Source organism: Trichomycterus rosablanca, chromosome 18 (genome assembly GCF_030014385.1).
Source record: "Trichomycterus rosablanca isolate fTriRos1 chromosome 18, fTriRos1.hap1, whole genome shotgun sequence".
NCBI lineage: Eukaryota > Metazoa > Chordata > Actinopteri > Siluriformes > Trichomycteridae > Trichomycterus > Trichomycterus rosablanca.
This window is the reverse complement of record NC_086005.1, coordinates 12,597,218-12,621,658: the sequence shown is the minus strand read 5'-3', so window position 1 is coordinate 12,621,658 and position 24,441 is coordinate 12,597,218. Positions and strand designations below refer to the sequence as shown.

At 41.1% G+C, this 24,441-nt stretch overlaps 1 protein-coding gene across 3 annotated transcripts in view; it reads right to left on the bottom strand.

Moving 5' to 3' along the window:
* The window catches only part of LOC134332138 (unconventional myosin-XVIIIa-like), a 115,149-nt gene that overhangs the window by 41,744 nt on the left and 48,964 nt on the right, over positions 1-24,441 (bottom strand). For all 3 annotated transcript variants that reach the window (XM_063013625.1, XM_063013626.1, XM_063013624.1), the window contains 10 exons: positions 24,170-24,279; positions 22,422-22,487; positions 19,489-19,617; positions 10,290-10,433; positions 8,793-8,882; positions 7,373-7,492; positions 7,099-7,213; positions 6,012-6,139; positions 3,920-4,074; positions 542-665 (listed from right to left, as the gene is read on the bottom strand). In XM_063013625.1, coding sequence (XP_062869695.1) covers positions 542-665; positions 3,920-4,074; positions 6,012-6,139; positions 7,099-7,213; positions 7,373-7,492; positions 8,793-8,882; positions 10,290-10,433; positions 19,489-19,617; positions 22,422-22,487; positions 24,170-24,279 — 1,181 coding nt within the window. The remainder of the gene's footprint in view (positions 1-541; positions 666-3,919; positions 4,075-6,011; positions 6,140-7,098; positions 7,214-7,372; positions 7,493-8,792; positions 8,883-10,289; positions 10,434-19,488; positions 19,618-22,421; positions 22,488-24,169; positions 24,280-24,441) is intronic.

Genomic DNA, 24,441 nt, shown 5'->3' with positions numbered 1-24,441 from the left:
AGACATTAGCCAGTCATGTCCACCGCAGACGTTAGCCAATCATGTCGTAAACAGACGTTAGCCATCAAGTCTGCCACAGACTTTAGCCAATAGTGCCTCCACCAGACATTAGTCAGTCGTGTCTGCCGCAGACGTTAGCCAATAGTGCCTACACCAGACATTAGTCAGTCGTGTCTGCCGCAGACGTTAGCCAGTCGTGTCTGCAGCAAACGATAACCAATCGAGTCTTTAGCCCTAGATCTTAAAGCACAGGTGAGCTAGCGTGTTTTAGCACTGTGTTGCTCTTTAAGTTGGCTTTATTCCAAATGAATTTGGTGCATTCATTAAAATAATGCATTTTATTTTGTTCACATGCTGTTTTCCATTAATTGCCTAAAAAGCCTTTTAACAAGACTAATTATTCAGGGACTGAAGACCCAAATAATTAAAATACAAAAGCTATATATTTTTTTATTTAATTTTCTATCTGTTCAGACAGTAAAAGCTGATTGAAGCTGCCTGTGTGAACACAGCGTATCAGGACACGCACAAACACACTCACCTGTAGTTGTTGCCTGAGTGTAAACACCTCTCCAGTCAGCACATCTTTTTCTCTGGCCAGTTTCTCCCGCTGAGTCCTCTCTCTCTGTACTTCATCCTGAGCCTGGTTCTGCTCCAAATCAAACCTAGCACACATCAAACACACACCAAAGTCTTCACAGCCTGCCGTTTATACACACTCCACGGCTACAAACCTGGGCTAAATGCTATTTAGAATTCATGCACTCCCACAGACACATACAGCAGTGCCAAACCTTCAGCACAATACTTTAATTATTTAAAGTCTATTTAAAACCCCATGGTTCCTAAACAATTTAGGGTCATGGTGCCCCTGTAGCAGACGCTTTTATTCAAAGCGACTCACAGTACTATGACAGTATATTGTCTAAGCAATCGAGGGTTAAGGCCTTGCTAAAGGGTCCAACAGTGACAACCTGGCAGTGTTGGGGCTTGAACCAGCAACTACTGATTACTAGTCCAGTACCTTAACCACTAGGGTACAACTGCCCACTACATGTCACTAATGATTCACAGCATTTCAATGGTCTTCATACAGTATTATGCCTCTTTATAACTATTATAATTCAATCATTTGTTAAAAATAGCAGGTATATTTGTCAGGATCACACTGGGCGCAATGCATGAATGCCCCCTGGATAGGGTGTTAATCCAATGCAAAGGTACACATAAAAGAAACCCACACAGACACACGCCCTTTGTCCAGTATTTTTAGTTGGCGCAGAAACCAGAATAAAGTAGTTTGTAAAGACTGAATCAATTCTTAAATTAATTAGTAAAAAACTACTTTACAATGACTTATTCAAGGATATACACTGATCAGCCATAACATTAAAACCTCCTTGTTTCTACACACACTGTCCAGTTTATCAGCTCCACTTACCATATAGAAGCACTTTGTAGTTCTACAATTACTGACTGTAGTCCATCTGTTTCTCTGCATGCTTTGTTAGCCCCCTTTCATGATGTTCTTCAATGGTCAGAACTCTCTCAGGACCACTAAAGAGCAGGTATTATTTAGGTGGTCATTCTCGGCACTGCAGTTACACTGACATGGTGGTGGTGTGTTAGTTTGTGTCGTGCTGGTATGAGTGGATCAGACACAGCAGCGCTGCTGGAGTTTTTAAATACCGTGTCCACTCACTGTCCACTCTATTACACACTCCTACCTAGTTGGTCCTGGTAAAGTCAGAGACGATCGCACATCTATTGCTGCTGTTTGAGTTGGTCATCTTCTAGACCTTCATCAGTGGTCACAGGACGCTGCCCACGGGGCGCTGTTGGCTGGATATATTTTTGGTTGGTGGACTATTCTCAGTCCAGCAGTGACAGTGAGGTGTTTAAAAACTCCATCAGCGCTGCTGTGTCTTATCCACTCATACCAGCACAACACACACTAACACACCACCACCATGTCAGTGTCACTGCAGTGCTGAGAATGATCCACCACCTAAATAATACCTACTCTGTAGTGGTCCTGAGAGAGTCCTGACCATTGAAGAACAGCACGAAAGGGGCTAACAAAGCATGCAGACTAACAGATGGACTACAGTCAGTAATTGTAGAACTACAAAGTGCTTCTATATGGTAAGTGGAGCTGATAAAATGCACAGTGAGTGTAGAAACAAGGAGGTGGTTTTAATGTAATGGCTGGTCAGAGTAAATAACAGGCCCAGCAGTGACAACCTGGCAGTGGTTAAGCTTGAACCAGTGACCTTTCAATTACTAATCCAGTACTTTAACCACTAGGCTACAACTGCCCGATAATCAGTTTGGTCACAGTACACCATGGCATCTAATGACTGATCTAGCAGAATCATGAATATTAATACCAGTTCCTCTGGTTATAACATGGTACCTGTATGCACTGTGTCAGTGCAAACTGTTTTGTAGCTGAATCGTATTAATATCAGCCATCCAAAGTGGTCTTATACTGTATGTATTTTGTATTAACCTGTATTATGAGGGTTCTTCAAAAAGTTTCCGCACTTGTTTTAACTCTATTTATTAATCATTTCAAAAACAAATGACTGTAGCATTTTTTCCCAGCGTTATGCCATCAGCAATAAATGTTTTTGTTTGAGCGTGTAGCCACTGATGCACCGCTGCTTTCACATCATCACATGAAAACCTTCTTCCCCTTAAAGCTTCTTTGAGCGTCCAAAAAGGTGGAAATCAGATGGCACTAAATCCACCTATAAGCTCTCTCTCAGTCTCTCAGACACGACCAATTACTCCTCCTCCCTCCCTCACCGTTTCCAACCAAAATAAAAAAGTGTGGAAACTTTTTGAAGATCCCTTGTATAATAATTTTACACTCTTCAGTATTACTGCAATGGTTAAAATGTCTCTTCTCCTGAAAAATCACTCAGCATTTCTTGCCATGTCCACCTCATTTTCTGAGCCTAGTTCTGCTATTAATGGTGGGCTCTTAATTTAAAAAATTGCATGACAATCATGGTCTAATCAACTGTCCGGTTGAGTATCGTTGGCGCTGCTGAATATGAACAGTGAAGAGGGGCTCATGTCTGATCTCACTACGGTCGATTTGCTACATGAGAGGTCTTGAGTGGGTCTACAGGAAGTGCGCTCTTATAAAGTTCCCTAGATGTATTACAGGAAAAGTATGACAGTGTGTGTTTGTGTGTGTGCCAAGGCCTTTGCAACTGGCCATCAAATGATACATTCAGGACCAATGTCTTGCCCGGGAGCCACAGGAGGCCTGCAGATATTAACAAGCCACCCACAGGTATGGATTTGAGGCATGTTCTCCCTTTGTCTCCTGATTTAGCATAGTCAATTTGTCTTCCGCTGCTGTGGATCCCTGATTGTGTTTGAGAATGATATATTGCTGCTCACATGCCGTCCGTCGCGTGCGCAGTCCTAGTGGACCCCTTCTTTGGGCCTGTGCTTCTGCACAGGTGCCTTGATCTGCTAACCAGGGTCCTTGCACAGCATTTGAAGACCCCACCCACTTAGGTCCAGTCATTTCCCCACCCAGCAGACACGGTGGCCAATTCTGGTAGCAGAGCCGAGATCCGAACCGGGGTGTTCAGAATCTCGGTGCTGGTGTGCTAGCAGAACATCCCGCTGCGCCACCTGGGCGCCTTTACAAAGCATTGTTTGATCATGTGCATTAATTTATGGTCCATTTATGGTCCTAACTTACAACGGCTACTTCCAGCATGATAATGCAGCATGTTACAAACTACAAGTCAAATTAATCAGGTTTTACAGACATGACGATGGGATTAGTGCACATTCCATATTCCATAGGTCCATAGTTGGGGGGTATTCCCCACTAGTTTCTGACTGTGCCTGTTCAATGCATTTAATCAAAAAATAAATGCTGTATTCTTACTTTCTCTGCTTTTTTTCCAGCTCGTGGTTGCGGCTCTGCTGGTTCTCCATGTGCAGTTTGGTGTCCTGCAGTTCAGCCATAAGTCTCTGGCATTTCTTCTTTGCCTGCTGCACAGAGCGCTGGGTCTCATCATGATCTGCCTGCAGGTCAGCGAGCTGCATAAAGAGAAAGTGGATACATGCATGAGCGAGAGGAGCTGAGATAAAATTATATAACTGATAGTTTTAACAGTGCAATCTAACTGGGAACAAATTATCTTCAAGAAATATCATGTATTTCACTATTTCTGTATTACGCCAACCACTGGTTGCTAAGTAACAGTTACTGCCCTATCAGCTTTAGTAATCTACTGGTAGCTTGTACTTATCAAACTCATTATAGTATTAATACCAGTATTATCAGTATCAGTATTAATATAGTTCATTCTAAACAGTTAATGCTCTTCAGCCAACTTTGTTTCGGACCAATGTATTGCAAAGCTTCTCCTCTGGCATACTAGTGGCAGAGGAATACAGAGAGCACAGCTTCTCCTCTGTATGTGTTAGTGCTGTTTGTGCATGTAACTCTGTATTGTAGTGCTTGACAAAGGTTTGCTGAAGTAATCCCTCACCCATGTGGTTATATCAGCTATTGTTGAGTGGCGGTTCTTGATGCAGTGCCGTCTGACAGATCGAATATAACGGGCGTTCAGCTTAAGCTTGCATCCTTGGCCTTTACGAACTGAAATTCTTTCTAATTGCTTGCATCGTTTAATGATATTATGCACTGTAGAGGGAGAAATATGCAAATCCCACCCAGTCTTTCTTTGAGGTTTATTGTTTTTAAACATTTCAATCATTTTCTCACGCATTTGTTGACAAACTGGAGATCCTCGGATCATCTTTGCTCATCAAAGACTCAGCCTTTCCTGGATGCTGCTTTTGTACCAAACCATGATTACAATCACCTGTTTGGAATCACATCATTATTTAGTTTTTCCACCTCATTCCTAGCCCTAAACTGCCCCGTCCCAAAAATTTTTTTTGTGTGTGTTGCAGGCCTGAAATGCAGGAATGGAGGTACAGTCAAACCTCGGTTTTCGTATGCCCCTATTTTCGTATGATTCGGTTTTCGTCGACTTTCGTCGTTTTTTTTCTACCTCGAGTTTCGAACGTTGACTCGGTTGTCGTTGAACCGTACCGATCACGTTCAGCTATTTCCCACATGACTCGGTACAGGCCAACGTGAACAAAGACTCGCGCAGCCAATCGGGGTATCCCTCTGCCTTCCTCGCCGCCTTCAATACGACAGCAGGACTCCTCAATAAAGGTAAATGTGATGTTAAATGTTCGTTTATCCATTTCATTACTTATTTATAATCATTTCTCATTGTTTTCTGTATTTAAAACTACATTTATCTCTATAAAATGTATTTTTTGTTAATATTTTTGCCTTTCAGGAACGCATTAAAATCGTATGTTTCGACTTTCGAACGGCCTTCTCGAACGGATAATCGACGAAAACCGAGGTACCACTGTATATTAACAAATGAAATGAAGTTGAGCAGATAAAACATGAAATATCTCAGGTTCAGACTGTCTGCAATCAAATAAAAGTCAAAGTAAATGTAAGGAACACTGCATTTTTATTTTATTTGCATTTTCCATACTGTCCCAACTTTTTCTGATTTGGGGTTGTATTTGCACAGCGTAAACATAATGTTTATAAACTGCACCTTTTAGGCTTACCCCTTTGGTTTCTTTTCCTTTGTTAAATGTTCTTATATTCTTATTTTTATATCCCATTTTTGCATTACATTTCTAAATTCTATTTAATTTCCTTGCACTACATTGACGTGTCGTTGTGTGATGCTTGTGATAATTGAGAATTGCTGCTGTAACACTGCAATTTATCTTTGGGGATGAATAAAGTAATCAATCAATCAATCAATCAATAACATGTAATTCTGCTATGTTAGTGAGATTTCAGTGAAACATTATGGGAATATGGTTGTTATGATGGACGGGGAAGTCTGTGATTTGTTAATGTGTCTATATTGTGTTGTGTTGAACATGATATTCAGTATGAAGAGGCTTGCAAAAAAAGAATGTACTTTTCTTTCTAGAGTTCTCTTGTTCTGCTGCTCCGTCTCCAACTTGTCATCAAACTCCTGTTGTAATCTCTTCTTAGTGAACGCTATTTCTCTAACAGCTCGGTCATGCCTCAGCTTCCATTCACCACCTAAAACACAAAGCACAATTCAGTGGGAATTAACTGGTGGGAATTAGGGAATTAACCACACAGGTTAAAAACGAATGCTGTAGGGAGATACTATACAGAGATTTAAGGCTGGCACATGCAATAATGGCAATATATACTGTACACTGATCAGCCATAACATTAAAACCACCTCCTTGTTTCTACACTCACTGTCCATGTTATCAGCTCCACTTACCATATAGTTCTACAATTACTGACTGTAGTCCATCTGTTTCTCTGCATGCTTTGTTAGCCCCCTTGCATGCTGTTCTTCAATGGTCAGGACTCTCCCAGGACCACTACAGAACAGGTATTATTTAGGTGGTGGATGATTCTCAGCTCTGCACTGACAATGACATGGTGGTGGTGTGTTAGTGTGTGTTGTGCTGGTATGAGTGGATCAGACACAGCAGCGCTGATGGAGTTTTTAAACACCTCACTGTCCCTGCTGGACTGAGAATAGTCCACCAACCAAAAACATCCAGCCAACAGCGCCCTGTGGGCAGCGTCCTGTGAACACTGATGAAGGTCTAGAAGATGACCAACTCAAACAGCAGCAATAGATGAGCGATCGTCTCTGACTTTACATCTACAAGGTGGACCAACTAGGTAGGAGTGGACAGGGAGCGGGCACGCTGCTGTGTCTGATCCGCTCATACCAGCACAACACACACTAACACACCACCACCATGTCAGCGTCACTGCAGTGCTGAGAATGATCCACCACCTAAATAATACCTGCTCTGTGGTGGCCCAGTGGGGGTCCTGACCATTGAAGAACAGCATGAAAGGGGGCTAACAAAGCATGCGGAGTAACAGATGGACTACAGTCAGTAATTGTAGAACTACAAAGTGCTTCTATATGGTAAGTGGAGCTGATAAAATGGACAGTGAGTGTAGAAACAAGGAGGTGGTTTAGGTGGTTTTAATGTTATTTTTACCAGTGTCGTCATCGTCGTCAATCTCGCCGTTTAATTCTGATGTTCTAAAAAGCCGTGCTTCCATCACCTCCATTTCCATTGAAGCCATTTGCTTTTTCGATTCATCATATTTTGTCTGGATTTAAAAACAAAAAAACAAGTCATTAGTGCATAATGATTGTGCTGCATCCTTTTATTTAGTCACACCAGCCTGTAACCCTTTATCATTTTTTTGTTTTAATAATAAGCCTAATAAACTCACAGCCACCACGCAGAACTACATCTTGATCATTACCTGCAGGTCCTTCATGTCCTTCTCCACGCGAAGTCTCTCGGCTGTCTCAGTCTCCAGCAGCTGAGATGCTGACTCACTGGTATTCCTCTCATCTGCCAGCTCTGTCGATATCTCTGTGATCTGAGATCAATAACACATTACCCATCACTCTTATTTACTCTTCTGTCATTTCTGACACTTGGACCACAGCAGTGAAATGCTACATAAGGATCAACTCAAACATTAAAAATAGAGGAGGTAGACAAAATAATAGAATCGTAATGGAATGTCCATATCTATTACTATATACATTACAATTTTAAAGAGTGATTTGAAGGATTTAAACATCAACACATCTTTTAGAAAGTTCTGGAGTGCAGACTATAAAGTAGTTATTTGAGTTGTATATTTTCTCCCCTTTTCCTCACACTTTAGCATATGCAGTTACCCAATTACATTATGCTTCCTCTCTACTGAAGCTGATCCCCGCCCTGATTGAGGAGAGCCGAGACTGACACACGCCCCTACGACACATGTGCAGTAGCCGACTGCATCTTTCACCTGCATAAGGCAAGTTCATATGCGGATCAGCTTTGTGTGCGGAGAGACACACCCTGATCAACGTATTATCCGTCGACTCTGTGCAGAGGTCGTAATTGAACCGACAAGTTCGAAATGTCAGCTCTGGTGTGCTAGCGTGTTTTACCGCTGCTCCACCTGAGCGCCCACTTGAGTCTAATTTGTATTATTTCATGTTTCTGATATTCTATACTTTATATGATCAAATACCCATTGGACACAAATTATAAATACTGTATATGTAGTGAGCAACCGTCAACCAATCAACATGATTTGTCTTCCGCTGCTGAGGGATACCCGATTGCATCCAAGGAGAGCACGTCGCTGTACACGCCTCTTCCGACACGTGTACAGCCCTCCTCTTCTCGCCCCTGCATTCTGCCCAGGCGTCTCTTCTGCCAATCAGGGTCCTTACACAGCGTATGAAGATCCCACCCACACATAGTCCGGTCCCTACCCTGCAGATATGATGGCCAATTGGTATCTGCTGCAGGCCAACCGGTGGCAACGTTGAGTTTCAAACCGAGGAGTTCAGAATCTCAGTGCTGGTGTGCTATATATATATATAAATGTTTAGTTATGTTTTTTTATATCATTTTTATAATTATTGGTTTACAAAGGCTGTTATTTTTAATTACTGTCACAGGGATTGGATTAATATGGAGGTTCCAAGATATAGAAAATTAGTATTTTCATGGCCAAAGTCTAAGACTCTAAGTGATTCTTGAATATAATCCACAATTTGACCATGGACATGAACATCAGGTCAATTTTGATTTTAGTTTGTTTATATTTCAATTTTATCATTAATGCTGTTATAAATAATACCAAAATGAATCTCATCACTGGAGTTTTTTCTTACCCTACTTTCCAGCCGATCTGTGTTTAGTCTGAGCTCGTTCCTCTCCTTCTCCACCTTCTCCAGCTTCGCTTTCAGTAGCTGGAGTTCCTCCTGCATTTTTAGGAACACATAATTAACACGCTCAAGCATATAATCTGTACAGAAGAGACAGAGGACCTGAGTCTTAATAAACACTGGTAGATAAGCCTGACTTAATCAAAAGCACTTTAACAGATGATGTTAGTGACATCTAAAATTACTGCCATGTTTAACCTATGTTATAATTATAGTGTAACATATACAGAATAATTCAGGTATATTTTTGACACCATTTAGCAACTTTCTATTAAAGTTAATAATGCCGTGTTCTTTTAATATTTAATATTTTTTTATATAATATTTTATATAAAATTTTAATATTTAAGTCCGATTCATGTATATTTTTAACACTACCTATTTTCATTCTTATTAATTATTGTTATTATTATTATTACTTTGTACTTTCAATATTAAGTGTCAGATGGGTGTTCTAATTTCATATTGGACATGAATAATATACAGTGGATGTTAAAAGTTTACATACATCTTTTAAGGACGAGCTTGTCATGGCAGCTCTGAGACTTTTTTTTCTGTCTAAACTGAAACACACTTTTTTATCTTTTAACTTTTCAAATATTGAGGTTAAAGAGCACATTTAACAGTTGGTTATAGTCCCCTAGGTCTTTTTCTCTGAATTGGCTGCTTTTCATAGCAATTGACAAGCTTTTGGCACGACACGGGTTATAGCTTTGATCACTCTACTTGGCAGAATTAGTTAAGTTCCACATTTTGGCTGCTATCTGTTAGGATTAAGTGGTTAAGTCTCAAATATCAAGCCTACCATGACATACACGGTCCTTACCAAAAATGACCAAAACAAATCTGATGTAACTGAAACTTCATTTAAACATTAAATGGATTCATTAAATAAATTAACACCTAGGGTGTGACCCGCTCAGGTGGCGCAGCGGTAAAGTACGCTAGCGCACCAGAGTTGGGGTTTCGAATACATCGTATCGAATCTCAGCTCTGCCTTTCCGACTATGCTGGATGGCAGCATGAACAACGATTGGCTGTTGTTCAGGGTTAGAGGGTTAAAAATTCGGATCATAGGTCCTCATAACTGGTGTGACTGATGGCGCCTGCATGCTTTTAATCAGTAGAAATATTTTATTAACAGCTTAATGCAGTGTAGTTGTTATATGCAGTAAGGAAGTAAGGAATTATTGTGCTACACTGAAGTGATGGTGAGCTTTTATTTCACACATAAAACTGAACCAGCCTGACTGGAAGTGTGCAGATGTGCTTCCTGTTACCGTTGCTTGTTTACTACTACACGGGATGTGATGGACAGTTAAAACCTTCTATTTTTCTGACGGACAGCCCAGGGTTTTTATAGCTGCTATAGTGTAGAAATAATGCTAACAGAAAAACACTAAAAATAAAAAGGCAGACAGGCAGGTAGACAGGAGGACTCACATCTTTGCCTCGGATCTGCTCCTCGGTGAGCTGCACTTCAATGAGGGGCTGCACGTTGGTAAAGACCTTCCACCAGGGCCAGTCCTTCACACCGCGGTTTTTCTTGATGTTCTTCTGGATGCAGCGGATGGCCAGATCCTGAACCTGAACGGATTTCAAATTTGGACAAGAACACATGGACAGATTAGAACAGTTTTAAAACAATTTACTTTGCTCAGATGAAATTAGAATGGTAGCTGATCCTGTTTGGAGTAAGACTATGGTTTGAATCAAAGTACAAGTGATCGTCAAAAAGTTTCCGCACTTTCATATTTTGGTTGGAAGCAGTGAGGGTGGGAGGAGTGGTAATTGGTCGTGTCTGAAAGACAGAGAGAGAGCTTATAGTCCGGATTTACCATCTGATTTCCACCTATTTGGACGCTCACAGAAGCTTTCAGGGGAAGAAAATTTTCATGTGATGATGTGAAAGCAGCGATGCATCAGTGGCTACATTTTTTGCTGATGTTATTAAACAGTTGGTACGACGCTGGGAAAAATCCAATAATCAGCCATAACATTAAAACTACTTCCTTGTTTCTACACTCACTGTCCATTTTATCAGCTCCACTTACTATATAGAAGCACTTTGTAGTTCTACAATTACTGACTGTAGTCCATCTGTTTCTCTGCATGCTTTTTTTAGCCCCCTATCATGCTGTTCTTTAATGGTCAGGACCCACAGGTATTATTTGAGTGGTGGATCATTCTCAGCACTGCAGTGACACTGACAGGTGGTGTGTTAGTGTGTGTTGTGCTGTGTGTGTTGTGCTGGTATGAGTGGATCAGACACAGCAGCGCTGTCCACTCACTGTCCACTCTATTAGACACTCCTACCTAGTTGGTCCACCTTGTAGATGTAAAGTCAGAGACGATCGCTCATCTATTGCTGCTGTTTGAGTTGGTCATCTTCTAGACCTTCATCAGTGGTCACAGGATGCTGCCCACGGGCGCTGCTGGCTGGATACTTTTGGTTGGTGGACTATTCTCAGTCCAGCAGTGACAGTGAGGTGTTTAAAAACTCCATCAGCATTGCTGTGTCTCATCCACTCATACCAGCACAAGACACACTAACACACCACCACCATGTCAGTGCTACTGCGGTGCTCTGAATGATCTACAACCCAAATAAAACCTGCTCTTATCTGTAGTGGTCCTGTTGGGGTCCTGACCATTGAAGAACAGCATGACAGGGGGCTGACAAAGCATGCAGAGAAACAGATGGACTACAGTCAGTAATTGTAGAACTACAAAGTGCTTCTATATGGTAAGTGGAGCTGATGAAATGGACAATGTGTGTAGAAACAAGGAGGTGGTTTTAATGTTATGGTTGATCGGTGTATGTGTGTAAATTAAGAGCATAAATTCAATGACATGTCAGTTTATAAGGTGTATTTAATAACCATGAAAGCACATTATAACCAAAATATTATCCACATAATAGACATAATAAAGTAAGTGTTGTGTCTACGTTCTCATCTGTTTGTGTGTAATTGTGTATTTTTAATTTGCATTACAACAACTGGCAAGCAGAATCCATCAGCTTTTAAGCAGGAAAGACAAACACACAAAGAATGAAGGCTGCGCTGTTTTGATTAATTAAATCAAAAATCTTGGCAGACAGCTAAGGATTTTATAGGATTTACATGCATCTCCGGTAGCAGCTAAATTGGTGAAAACCCAATTAAAGCAGCACACTGCTAAGCATCAAGTGCTTTTCACCCTGCGGGCAACCTGTTCGGCCAATTTCAATCTGTCACAGCACGCAATGCTAAAATCACACTTGAACACACACGCGCCCGCGCACACACAGACGTATTTGAACAGTGTAGCTTAATGGCTCAAAAGCGTCAATAGCAGGCCATGTTGGTGATGTCTGGTAAATAATAAACAAAGCTGACAGCAGCCTAAACAGATTGCCGGACAGTCCGAGTCGTCACCATAATCAAAAGCAATCCGGAACAGACTACGGCTCTAATCAGACCAAAACATCCTTCCTTTAGAGTAGAGGATACAATTTGAGGGAATTGTGGCTAAAAGTGGTAGACGGAGGTGTGAGACTGATAGGAGATGCTGGTAATTTCCCAAATCAAGCAGCAACATGAACTTGTCTCTAATGGATTCCATCTGGATTTTCAAAATAACCACTTTCCACAGGTCTGAAGAAAACCTGTGTTACTCTAAACCTCAAGGAACCGGTGAATCTAAAATCATGCCAGGATAAATCATCAATCCACATCTATAATGTGAAGGAGTTTTGGCTGGGAATAAAGTTATATAGGTAAAAATAGGTAGCATTCCAACCTGCACCCTAATACACCGACAAGGCATAACATTATGACCACTGACAGGTGAAGTGAATAACACTGATTATCTCTTCATCACGGCACCTGTTAGTGAGTGGGATATATTAAGCAGCAAGTGAACATTTTATCCTCAAAGTTGATGTGTTAGAAGCAGGAAAAATGGGCGAGCGTAAGGATTTGAGCGAGTTTCACAAGGGCCATATCGTGATGGCTAGACGACTGGGTCAGAGCATCTCCAAAACTGCAGCTCTTGTGGGGTGTTCCCAGTCTGCAGAGGTCATTATATATCAAAAGTGGTCCAGGGAAGGAACAGTGGTAAACCGGCAACAGGGTCATGGGGAGAGAAGCTGGAACAGACGAGCTACTGTAGCTCAGATTGCTGAAGACGTTAATGCTGGTTCTGATAGAAAGGTGTCAGAATACACAGTGCATCACAGTTTGTTGTGTATGGGGCAGCAAAAGGGGGACCAACACAGTATTAGGAAGGTGGTCATAATGTTATGCCTCATCGGTGTATACTCAATAGTACGTCTGATTAGTACAATACCAGCAGTATAATTATTCAATGTGTAGCACATAGGAAATTGTTTAAGGCTGGTATCTTAAGCACTAGTTGTCCTAGCATACACAGAAATATCTGTACATAGTTAAAGTGGATAATGGTGTAGAACTCCAGACCCCAGGAACTTGTAATGGAGCTTGATGGTGTGCAATACTCATGAGAAATGATGCAACAAGTAGACACTAAACACTACTGAGAACTAAATTAAAAGATAAGCCTATTTCTAAACTTTCCTTTAGAATATTTAAATCATTTACTAAAGTTAGGAATGTTGTTCTGCTTGTGTTATGAATAAACCTTTGCTGGTGTTAAACAGCGGTAAAATACACTAGCGCACCAGAGCTGAGATTTCAAATAAATCGTATCAAATCTGCCATCCGGGTGGGCTAGGCGGCTACATGAACAACGATCGGCTGTTGTTCAGGGTGGGATGAGCTGGTGTTAAACAGTGGTAAAATACACTAGCGCACCAGAGCTGGGATTTCGAATACATCGTATCGAATCTAAGCTCTGCCATCTGGCTGGGATGGGCGGCTACATGAACAACGATTGGTTGTTGTTCAGGTTGGTTGGGATGAGCTGGACCAGGGTTCCTCATAACTGGTGCAATTACATTTTACATTTACATTATCGGCATTTAGCAAACGCTTTTATCCAAAGCGACTTACAGTACTGTGACAGCACACTATCTAAGCAATTGAGGGTTAAGGGCTTTGCTCAAGGGCCCAACAGTGGCAACCTGGCAGTAGTGGGGCTTGAACCAGCGACCTTTCAATTACTAGTCCAGCACCTTAACCGCTAGGCTACAACTGCCCTTACGACCTGGCTGGCTGATTGATGGCGCCTGCACAGAGTCGAGGGATAATGCTGATCAGGGTGTGGCTCCTTGTGCACAAGGCTGATCCGCATATGATCTCGTCTCATGCAGGTAAAAAGATGCAGTCGGTACTGCACACGTGTCGGAGGGGGCGTGTGTCAGTTGCGAAGTTGCTCAGTCAGCAGTCAAGGGTTGTATCGATAGAGGTGAAGCGTAATGCAATCGGGGTAATTGGATATGACTAGATTAGGGGAAATTGGGGGGAAAAGTTGTAGGAAAAGGGGAAAAAACAGGGGCAAAGCCCTTTTATTGCCCAGTACAATTTATAACTTATTTTGCCTTTTGACTTTTGAAGTATACTGGTTGCTTATTGCATTGTAATCCATCCAATTATCAAACGTTTAAAACATACTGGAATATGATTCCCAGCTCAACCAGTTAGGGTTAACTTGGCACAGTCTTCGCAGACCCTCGCAACACTTAATTAAAATTTTAGAGAGGTGCACCTCTCCAGCCCTTTCTGCACTTCACTTCAGCAGAAGCATAAATCAGCTTTAACCCGTGTTTCACTCCTAATACCACATTATAATAATATTAGATTAGATTCATGGCTTTTTTACTTAGACCTTCCCATCTCTAGCCAAAAAAGCAGTAGCCTTAAGTAAAGGTCATGCCTGTGCTATATATCTAGAACAATAAACAATTTGCTTAAATGTGGCATCCATCACCATAATGGAAGTGACTTCTTTACTTCTTTACTCCTACACTGCCAGCTTCAGGCACAGAATAACTTATAACCATAAAGAATAGCCTTGCTTCTACCTGCTGCACTATTCCAGCTTTTTTACTATTATTTACTATCTACTTACACACAGACATGAGGGTGAAAGTGTACAAATGCATAATAGAAATATCAATAGCAGGAAAATGACTTACAGTGAGAAAATTATCCTGACATACAAAGTACATTAGATATGTTTAGACATTCTCCCAGGCTGCACTTAATCCTATCAAACTGATAACACTACGTGGAGAGTTGAATACACCATGGCGTGTAAATACAGACCTTCCAGTAACTCAGTCATTCACTACTTGATTAAAGTCCTTATGGACATTCTAAAAAAAAAAGACATTTTATAGTAATCTTATACAACCCCAAATTAGAAGTTGGGACAGTATGGAAAATACTAATAAAACAAAAACACAGTGTTCCTTACATTTACTTTGACTTTATTTGATTGCAGACAGTTTGAACCCAAGATATGTCATGTTTTATCTGCTCAACTTCATTTCATTTGTTAATATACCTCCATTCCTGCATTTCAGGCCTGCAACACATTCCAAAAAAAAGTTGGAACAGGGGCCATCTAGGCATCTATGTATTGTGGTCAGATGAATCAGCATTCCGGGTCTTTAGAAGCCGTGTGCTCCGGACCAAAGACAAAAAGGACCATCCAGACTGTTATCAGCAACAAGTCCAAAAGCCAGGGTCTGTCATGGTATGGGACTGTGTCAGTGCCCTCGGCAAAAATCATTTACACTTCTGTGATGGCAGCATTAATGCAGAAAAGTACATTGAGATCTTAGAGCAACATGTGCTGCCTTCAAGACGTCATCTTTTCCAGGGACGTCCATAAATTTTTTAACAAGACGATGCAAAACCACATGCTGCACACATTACAAAGGCATGGCTGCGGAAGAAGAGGGTACGGGTACTGGACTTGCCTGCCTGCAGTCCTGACCTGTCCCCAATAGAGAACGTGTGGAAAATCTTGAAACGGAAAATGTGACAACGACGACCCCGTACTGTTGCACATCTTAAAACGTGTTTGCAGGAAGAATGGGACATAATAAAACCTAAAACACTAAATCACTTGGTATCCTCGGTGCCAAAACATCTTTTAAGTGTGGTGAAAAGGAACAGCAACATTACAAAGTGGTAAATGCTTTACTGTCCCGACTTTTTTGAAATGTGTTGGAGGCCTGAAATGCAGGAATGGATGTTTATTAATAAATGAAATAAAGTTGAGCAGACAAAACATGAAATATCTCAGGTTCATCCTGTCTGCAATCAAATAAAAGTCAAAGTAAATATAAGAAAGTGTTTTTTTATTATTATTCTTAATTATTATTTTCCATACTGTCCCAACTTTTTCTGATTTGGGCTTGTAGGAGGAGCAAATGCTTTACCCATAGACTATAGACACAATAATCTTGATGTCACAGGGCAAGTGGGCTCGTTTGTGACAGAAAAACTTGTACTCTCCTATTAGATTTGCTTTTATGTTAATCATTTTACATATTATTTGGCTTATAATTATTACATACAGTATAAATGACATTCAGTTTATTTATTAAGAATTCTATAGTAAAAAAAAAGTTATTTTCCTTTAGAGTAGAGGATACAATTTAAAAGAATTCTGGCCAAAATGAGTAGACAGAGGTGTGAGACTGATGTGATGCTGCTTGATTTGGAAAATTACCAGCATCTCCTGTCTCTAATGGATTCCATCTGGATTTTCAAAATAACCACTTTCCACAGGTCTGAAGAAAACCTGTGTTACTCTAAACCTCAAGGAACCTGTGAAACTCAAATCATGTCAGGATAAATCATGTATTTTCCACAGTAACGTAAATAATGTGAAGGATGTTTGGCTTGGAATAAAGTTATATGGAGGGACAAAACATGAAATTCGAAAATTAAAATCCACCTCTGACCCAGGATTTAAAATAGATAGGATTCCAACCTGCACCCGACCTTTATGAGTCCAAACTATTAAGAAACACTTTTTTATTGAGTGGGCTGGATTAAAGTCTTTATGAGAAATAAGAAATAGAAATAAGACATTTTATATTAATTGTATAGACTGGCACTTAGGTAGGTACAGCAAACGTTTTACCTATAGACTATAGACAACTGGGTTCATTTGTGCTTTTATCCATTAGTACATATTTGCAAGTACAAATGTCTTATACATGTATTATTAATATTACATATACACCGATCAGCCATAACATTAAAACTACCTCCTTGTTTCTACACTCACTGTTCATTTTATCAGCTCCACTTACCATATAGAAGCACTTTGTAGTTCTACAATTACTGACTGTAGTCCATCTGTTTCTCTGCATGCTTTGTTAGCCCCCTTTCATGCTGTTCTTCAATGGTCAGGACTCTCCCAGGACCACTACAGAGCAGGTATTATTTGGGTGGTGGATGATTCTCAGCACTGCAGTGACACTGACATGGTGGTGGTGTGTTAGTGTGTGTTGTGCTGGTATGAGTGGATAAGACACAGCAATGCTGATGGAGATTTTAAACACCTCACTGTCCCTGCTGGACTGAGAATAGTCCACCAACCAAAAATATCCAGCCAACAGCGCACCGTGGGCAGCGTCCTGTGACCACTGATGAAGGTCTAGATGATGACCAACTCAAACAGCAGAAATAAATGAGCGATCGTCTCTGACTTTAAATCTACAAGGTGGACGAACTAGGTAGGAGTGTCTAATAGAGTGGACAGTGAGTGGACACGGTATTTAAAAACTCCAGCAGCGCTGCTGTGTCTGATCCACTCATACCAGCACAACACACACTAGCACACCACCACCATGTCATTGTCACTGCAGTGCTGAGAATGATCCACCACTTGAATAATAGCTGCTCTGTGGTGGTCCAGTAGGGGTCCTGACCATTGAAGAACAGGGTGAAAGTATGCAGAGAAACAGATACTACATTCAGTAATTGTAAAACCACAAAGTGCTGCTATATGGTAAGTGGAGCTGATAAAATAGACAGTGAGTGTAGAAACAAGGAGGTGGTTTTAATGTTATGGCTGATCGGTGTAGAAGCAGTGGTTGATTTGATGCTCATTTCAGGTCTTGCCACAGCATCTATATTAGGTTAAACTCAGGACTCTGACCTGGCCACTCAAAAACTTTCAAATTATTCAGATTTGATTTGTGTATGTGTGTGTATATTTTGGATCATCTTGCTGCATAACCTAAATACAACTTTAGACTACATTCTTTTTGAGACTTCAATGCACTGGTGTTGTTTTTTCCTTCGATTTCATGAGTAACAGCAGAGCGCTTAGATCTAATACAAATACTAGTGGTACCTTGAAACAAACACGACCTCAACTAGTTCTGGGAGTGGCGTTGAGTTTAAAAGGCGTTGAGTTTCAAGGTATTTTTTCCATAAGGACGTACAGGAAACCTGTTAATGCATTCCATGGTCCCCTGGACTTGCATATATTTTAGGCATATGTAAAATAATGGGGTTGTTTTTGACACTTATACACTGAAAACAACACAAATATAATATAAAACACTGAAATAAAAAGCTGATTCTTACAATTTCTCAGAACCTTGAGCTGTAACACAAGTTTAAAAGTGAAACAGAGAGGAAAATCTAGATAAACACAGATACATGTATCGCCTCATATGCGCACTTTGATGACGTATTACTGCACCGCTCAAGACAAGCGCTGAACAAAGCAACTGTTCATTGTTAATTTGAAATTAAATAAATAAAATTTTGAGTCACATTGAGTTTAAGGGAAACGTTGAGTTTAAGAGTACAATTTTCTCGACAAAGGGAGTCGAGTTTCAAAGATTTTGAGTTTAGGGGATGTTGAGTTACAAGGTACCACTGTACTAGTGTTTTGTTTTTCTTTCTTTCTTTCTTTACCTTCGCTGTCATTTCTTTACCATCATATTTATTCTGACACAGAGTCAATCACTGTTATCATTAATGCTACCTCAACTAAACAGTTTATGCCTTGCAAATACTCTCAACACTCACAGGACAGGACTTTGCACCTAATTGGCATGTTAAAACTAGCATATTTAGTATGGTCCCACCCACCTTAAAGCTAATATACACTGATTAGGCATAACATTATGACCACCTTCCTAATATTGTGTTGGTCCCCCCCCCTTTTGCTGCCAAAACAGCCCTGCAACTGTGATGCACTGTGTATTCTGACACCTTTCTGTCAGAACCAGCATTAACTTCTTCAGCAGTTTGAGCTACAGTAGCTCGTCTGTTGGATCGGACATTCTTGCCGTGCATCAATGAGCCTTGGCCGCCCATGACCCTGTCGTCGGTTTACCACTGTTCCTTCCTTGGACCACCTTTGATAGATACTGACCACTGCAGACTGGGAACACCCCACAAGAGCTGCAGTTTTGGAGATGCTCTGACCCAGTCGTCTAGCCATCACAATTTCCTTACGCTCGCCCATTTTTCCTGCTTCTAATATATCAACTTTGAGGATAAAATGTTCACTTGCTGCCTAATATATCCCACCTACTAACAGGTGCCGTGATGAAGAGATAATCAGTGTTATTCACTTCACCTGTCAGTAGTCATAATGTTATGCCTCGTCGGTGTACACACTTAGCTCTTTAAATAAATGTTAGCTCAGTCTGGCTCTCTGACAGATTTCAGTGAGCTGGAATTGAAGTCCGTACCTTCCTCTTCTTGAAGGCCTGGCGGGACAGGTACCCTCTGCAGGCAGCCTGGAACAGCGTGATGTTGCGCTTGGTCTGTTCATCTCTCTGTTCCTCTAATTTAGCCAAGGTGCCTGCTCTAAAGAACACCTAACACACACACATACACACACACATGCATTACTACATGAGAATTCTACTCCACATAATCAGCATTGAAAGGATAATATGAAGTACTGTAGCTATACATTATATCACTGTTATATTTCTTTGTGATTATTAAGGTGGTGCTTGAGATATGCCATGTGTTTAAAATAGATCTTCCTCTGAGCCTGAGCATTTTGTAATATCATAATATCAGCAAGAGTCATTTAGTAGGAATAGGGGGAAAAATTACTTTATTAACTATGTAAAACTAACTTTTAGTAATAAATGATTATTATTATTAGTAGTAGTAGTAGTAGTAGTAATAGTAGTCGTAGTGTATCAAATGATTTAATATTTACAGAATTTCCAGGTAAAACTGCATTTAAACAAATTACAGTAAATGTAGTTTAACTTTTTATAACAAAATAAAATATATTTTACTAAATTTCATTACAATTTTAAACAACTTAAAATAAAACTTAAAGTATTGTAATTATATAATGGCAGCACGATGGCTAAGTGGGTAGCACTGTCGCCTCACAGCAAGAAGGTCCTGGCTTTGATCCCCAGGTGGGGCGGTCCGGGTCCTTTCTCTTTGCATGTTCTCCCCGTGTCTGCGTGGGTTTCCTCCGGGTGCTCCGGTTTCCTCCCACAGTCCAAAAACATGCAGTCAGGTTAGGTGGAGACACTGAATTGCCCTATAGGAGAATGGCTGTGTGTATGTGTATGTGTGTGTGTGCAATGCCCTGCAATGGACTGGTGCCCCGTCCAGGGTGTTACTGTGTGCCTTGCGTCCATTGAAAAGCTGGGATAGGCTCCAGCACGCAACCCCCACCCCCACCCCCACCCCGCAACCATAATTAAATAAGCAGTTAAGACAGTGAGTGAGTGAGTAATTATATAATGTCTTTTATCCTCTATTTTAGGTTTATTTGCTGGGTTTAATCGGGGTAAATTCAGTCTAGCTCTTTTACACCCATGGTCCAAACAGATTAAGGTACAAAACAAAAGTGCAAACACACTAAGATGTACTAAAAGTGACGTTAGTTTTTATTTATAGGGCTGTAACGATGCACTACAAGACAGTAAAAAATTTATGCACATGTGTAACGATTCAAATCGGTTTACATGTATAATGAATCGATATTCACTTTAAACAGCAGAGGGCACTGGCGCTATTCACCTCGCCTAGTTTACGTCACTACAGGGTTGCCAGGTGCGGAATTTTCCAGCCAAATTTATTTATGTGAGGATACTTTCTTTATTTGTATTATTCATTTATTTACTTATTGTGGGAAGTTTTACACAAAAAGGGAAATGTGCAGCATTGTTTTGCATAGTTTGTACCTACCTCAGAAATAAAAGGGCATTCATTATTTAGATAAATAAAAGATAAGCACAAATACAGTATTTTAATAGAAATAATAAAAGGAAAGTTTGTCATAACTTGTCTTCAATTTAATTTTGTTTAGAAATCGTTTTGTGAACCCAGTATTGTGAATCGCATCGCATCGAGGGTTGTTTGTTTGTTTGTTTATCAGGATTTTAACGTCATGTTTTACACTTTGGTTACATTCATGACAGGAACGGTAGTTATTCATTACACAAGATTCATTAGTTCACTAGGTTAGAGAACATGCTAACTCCACACAGAAAGGACCCAGACCGCCCCACCTGGGGATCGAACCCAGGACCTTCTTGCTGTGAGGCGACAGTGCTACCCACTTAGCCACCGTGCCAACCCCATTGTGGGTTGAGTGTTTCGTTACATCCCTAGTTAGTATTGTTATTTATTAGGATTTTAACGTACATGGGTTGGTTCCATTCATGACAGGACAGGTAGCCACTCACCACACAAGATTCATCAGCTCACAAGTTTAATGTCAAACACAGTCATGGACAATTTTGTATATCCAATTCACCTCACTTGCATGTCTTTGGACTGTGGGAGGAAACCCACAGACACGGGGAGAACATGCAAACTCCACACAGAAAGGACCTGGACCTCCCCATCTGGTGGCACCCAAAAGTGACATTAGTAATATGCAGCATGGTTTATCTACACCTGCAAGCAGTTCAGTTTTTCTCTCTGCCTGCCAAACAATTATCATCCATACAAAAAATGTAATGCAGTACAATAAGTCTGCGATTGTCTGGAAATAGACATGCACTGGGCTGAGCATTTTGTCACAATGCTTCCTGACTCTGTACCAGTGCAGGGGATTAGATCAGTGCAGGGTGGCATTGGTTAAATCTTTGAATAAACGCTGAATGACAGGGAACGATGTGACAATGACACTTGACACCTGCCAACAATGGCAACAACAATAGGAACACAAAAGCAAGATAATTATGTTCCAAATGTGTGGGATGAGGATGGTGTGGGCCACCAATGAACCCTCCAACCCAGGTAATGATGCATGAATCTTGGCAGGAGGGTGGCTGAACTTCGCAGATGAATTGGCACTCTGTCCAGTGGATTCCTAATGGAACCACTCCTGCCACAACCCTGAGCAGGATATTTATTAGGATTTTAACATCATGTTTTACCCACTTTGGTTACATTCATGACAGGACAGGTAGTTACTGGTTACACAAGATGAACAATTTTGTATCTTCAATTCATCTCACTTGCACGTCTTTGGACTGTGGGAGGAAACCGGAGCTCACACAGAAACCCACAGACATGGGGAGAACATGCAAACTCCACACAGAACGGCTCCACCTGGGAATCGAACCCAGGACCTTCTTGCTGTGCTAGAATTCTGGAGCAGTTCATTGATGATAATGAAATGAGATGTACTTACCCTGCTCAGACCCATGTGATAACTGCTCTTCTCCAAATCCAGAGACTCCAGCAGTTCTTCAACCGCCTGCAGTCAAACACAGACAATTATATATGGCTATAAAAAAAACACAAGCGATTAGTACAGTACTATAAATAAGGTGATAAATACAGTAGATCAAAACTAACCAGGAGGCAAATCCGAAGCTACATCAGGACCTGACGCTTGATCTACTAACGTCTATCAACAATTTTTCCCCTCCTTCAGTAGGAACCGGACTGAGATCTCACTGAATGGCCCGTTTAGATTACAGTATAAAAGGTGGTGGCAGCCCACAGCTCTAAAACTTCATTGTTCCAGTCCGTTTCCACAGAAACCCATCAGTGGATTTCTGGCACAGGGGAAATCTGCTTCTTGCACTTTTTCTCTCCTAAAACCAGCTTTGTTCACTTTCTTTTTTTCCCAGCGCCTGAGCTCGGCGACGCTTCTTCCGCGGGGAATTCAAACACAATTGACCTTCCTTTCTCCCACAATTCTCCACGAAACAAGAAACTTTCCACCCTGCCACACAAACCCACAGTCACGGTCCTGAGGAGATTTCCAATAGACCTAGAGTTCAGCACCACGGTCCCACTTTCCTCTCAGATTCATTAGGACTGTGATGGCAGGCACATTTTTCAGTTGATAATTGCAATAAGTTTTGGGGCCTTTTCCCAAGCGCTAAGCCCCTGAGCAATTAATATATTTCTCCTGTCTGTGCCCGTTATTGATTCAAGAAGGAAAACACAGCTGGGAAAGCTAGATTAAGCCATCACAATGGTCCAGATTAAGAGGGCTTTATTTCTTTTATGCAGCCACGAAGGTAAAGATGAGCTGGAGGCCTTGTCTCATTACCCCAAACCACAGAGCAATTTATAACTTTCTATATCTGTGGTCACAGTGAGTTTTTCAATAAAATCTGTATGTATTTATCAACACAATAAATATATGGTTAAAAATATGAGGAAACTCTTTTTCAATGTATTTAAACTAAGTGGGTAGCACTGTCGCCTCACAGCAATCCCCAGGTGGGGCGGTTCGGGTCCTTTCTGTGGAGTTTGCATGTTCTCCGTGTCCGTGTGGGTTTCCTCCTGGGCTCCGGTTTCCTCCCACAGTCCAAAAACATGCAGTCAGTGTAATTGGAGACACTGAATTGCCCTATGGATGAATGGTTGTGTGTATGTGTGTCTGCCCTGCGATGGACTGGCGCCCCGTCCAGGGTGTTACTGTGTGCCTTGTGCCCATTGAAAAGCTGGGATAGGCTCCAGCACGCCCCCCCCCCCCCCCCCCCCCCGCGCGACCCTGATTGGACAAGCGGTTAAGAAAGTGAGTGAGTGAGATTTAAACACTGCAGGAAAATATCCCTGATTGTATGATTGCATTTGAGGAGGGTATGTATTGCTGCTCACGCCTCCTATTAGTGTCTTATGCTAATTATCTGCAATTAACTCCAATTCAAAAAACCTTGACCGCTCCACCTGAGAATTGAACCCAGGACTTTCTTGCTGTGAGGCGACAGTGCTACCCACTGTGCCGCCCCAGTACTTGATTAAGTACCATATTAATTAATCAGGCTAGTAAAAGTGCATTTGAAATGCAGGCAAAACCAAAGACTAATCAGAGCTAAAATGCTTTGTCAAGGCTAAATTTTTAACTGCACCACAATAGAGGTCTTTTCCTGGCATCTCCTGATCACAGCTATTTCATAAGACCTCGACTTTGCAGCTTACCCTCTTCTCATCCTTCACAATGTAGTTACGTCCAAGTTTTTTAGACAGGTGTGGAGCAAGGACGTCGAAACGTCGCCGGAATTCAGAGAACACCATGTGGTCTGGGTAACCTGAGAGAAAAAAAACATACACACATTCTTAGTAAAGGAAGTACAACTAAATAACCTTTAAGAATCTTTTACCACGCCGCTCAGGTGGCACAGCGGTAAAGTACGCTAGTGCACCAGAGTTGGGGTTTCGAATACATCGTATCGAATCTCAGCTCTGCCTTT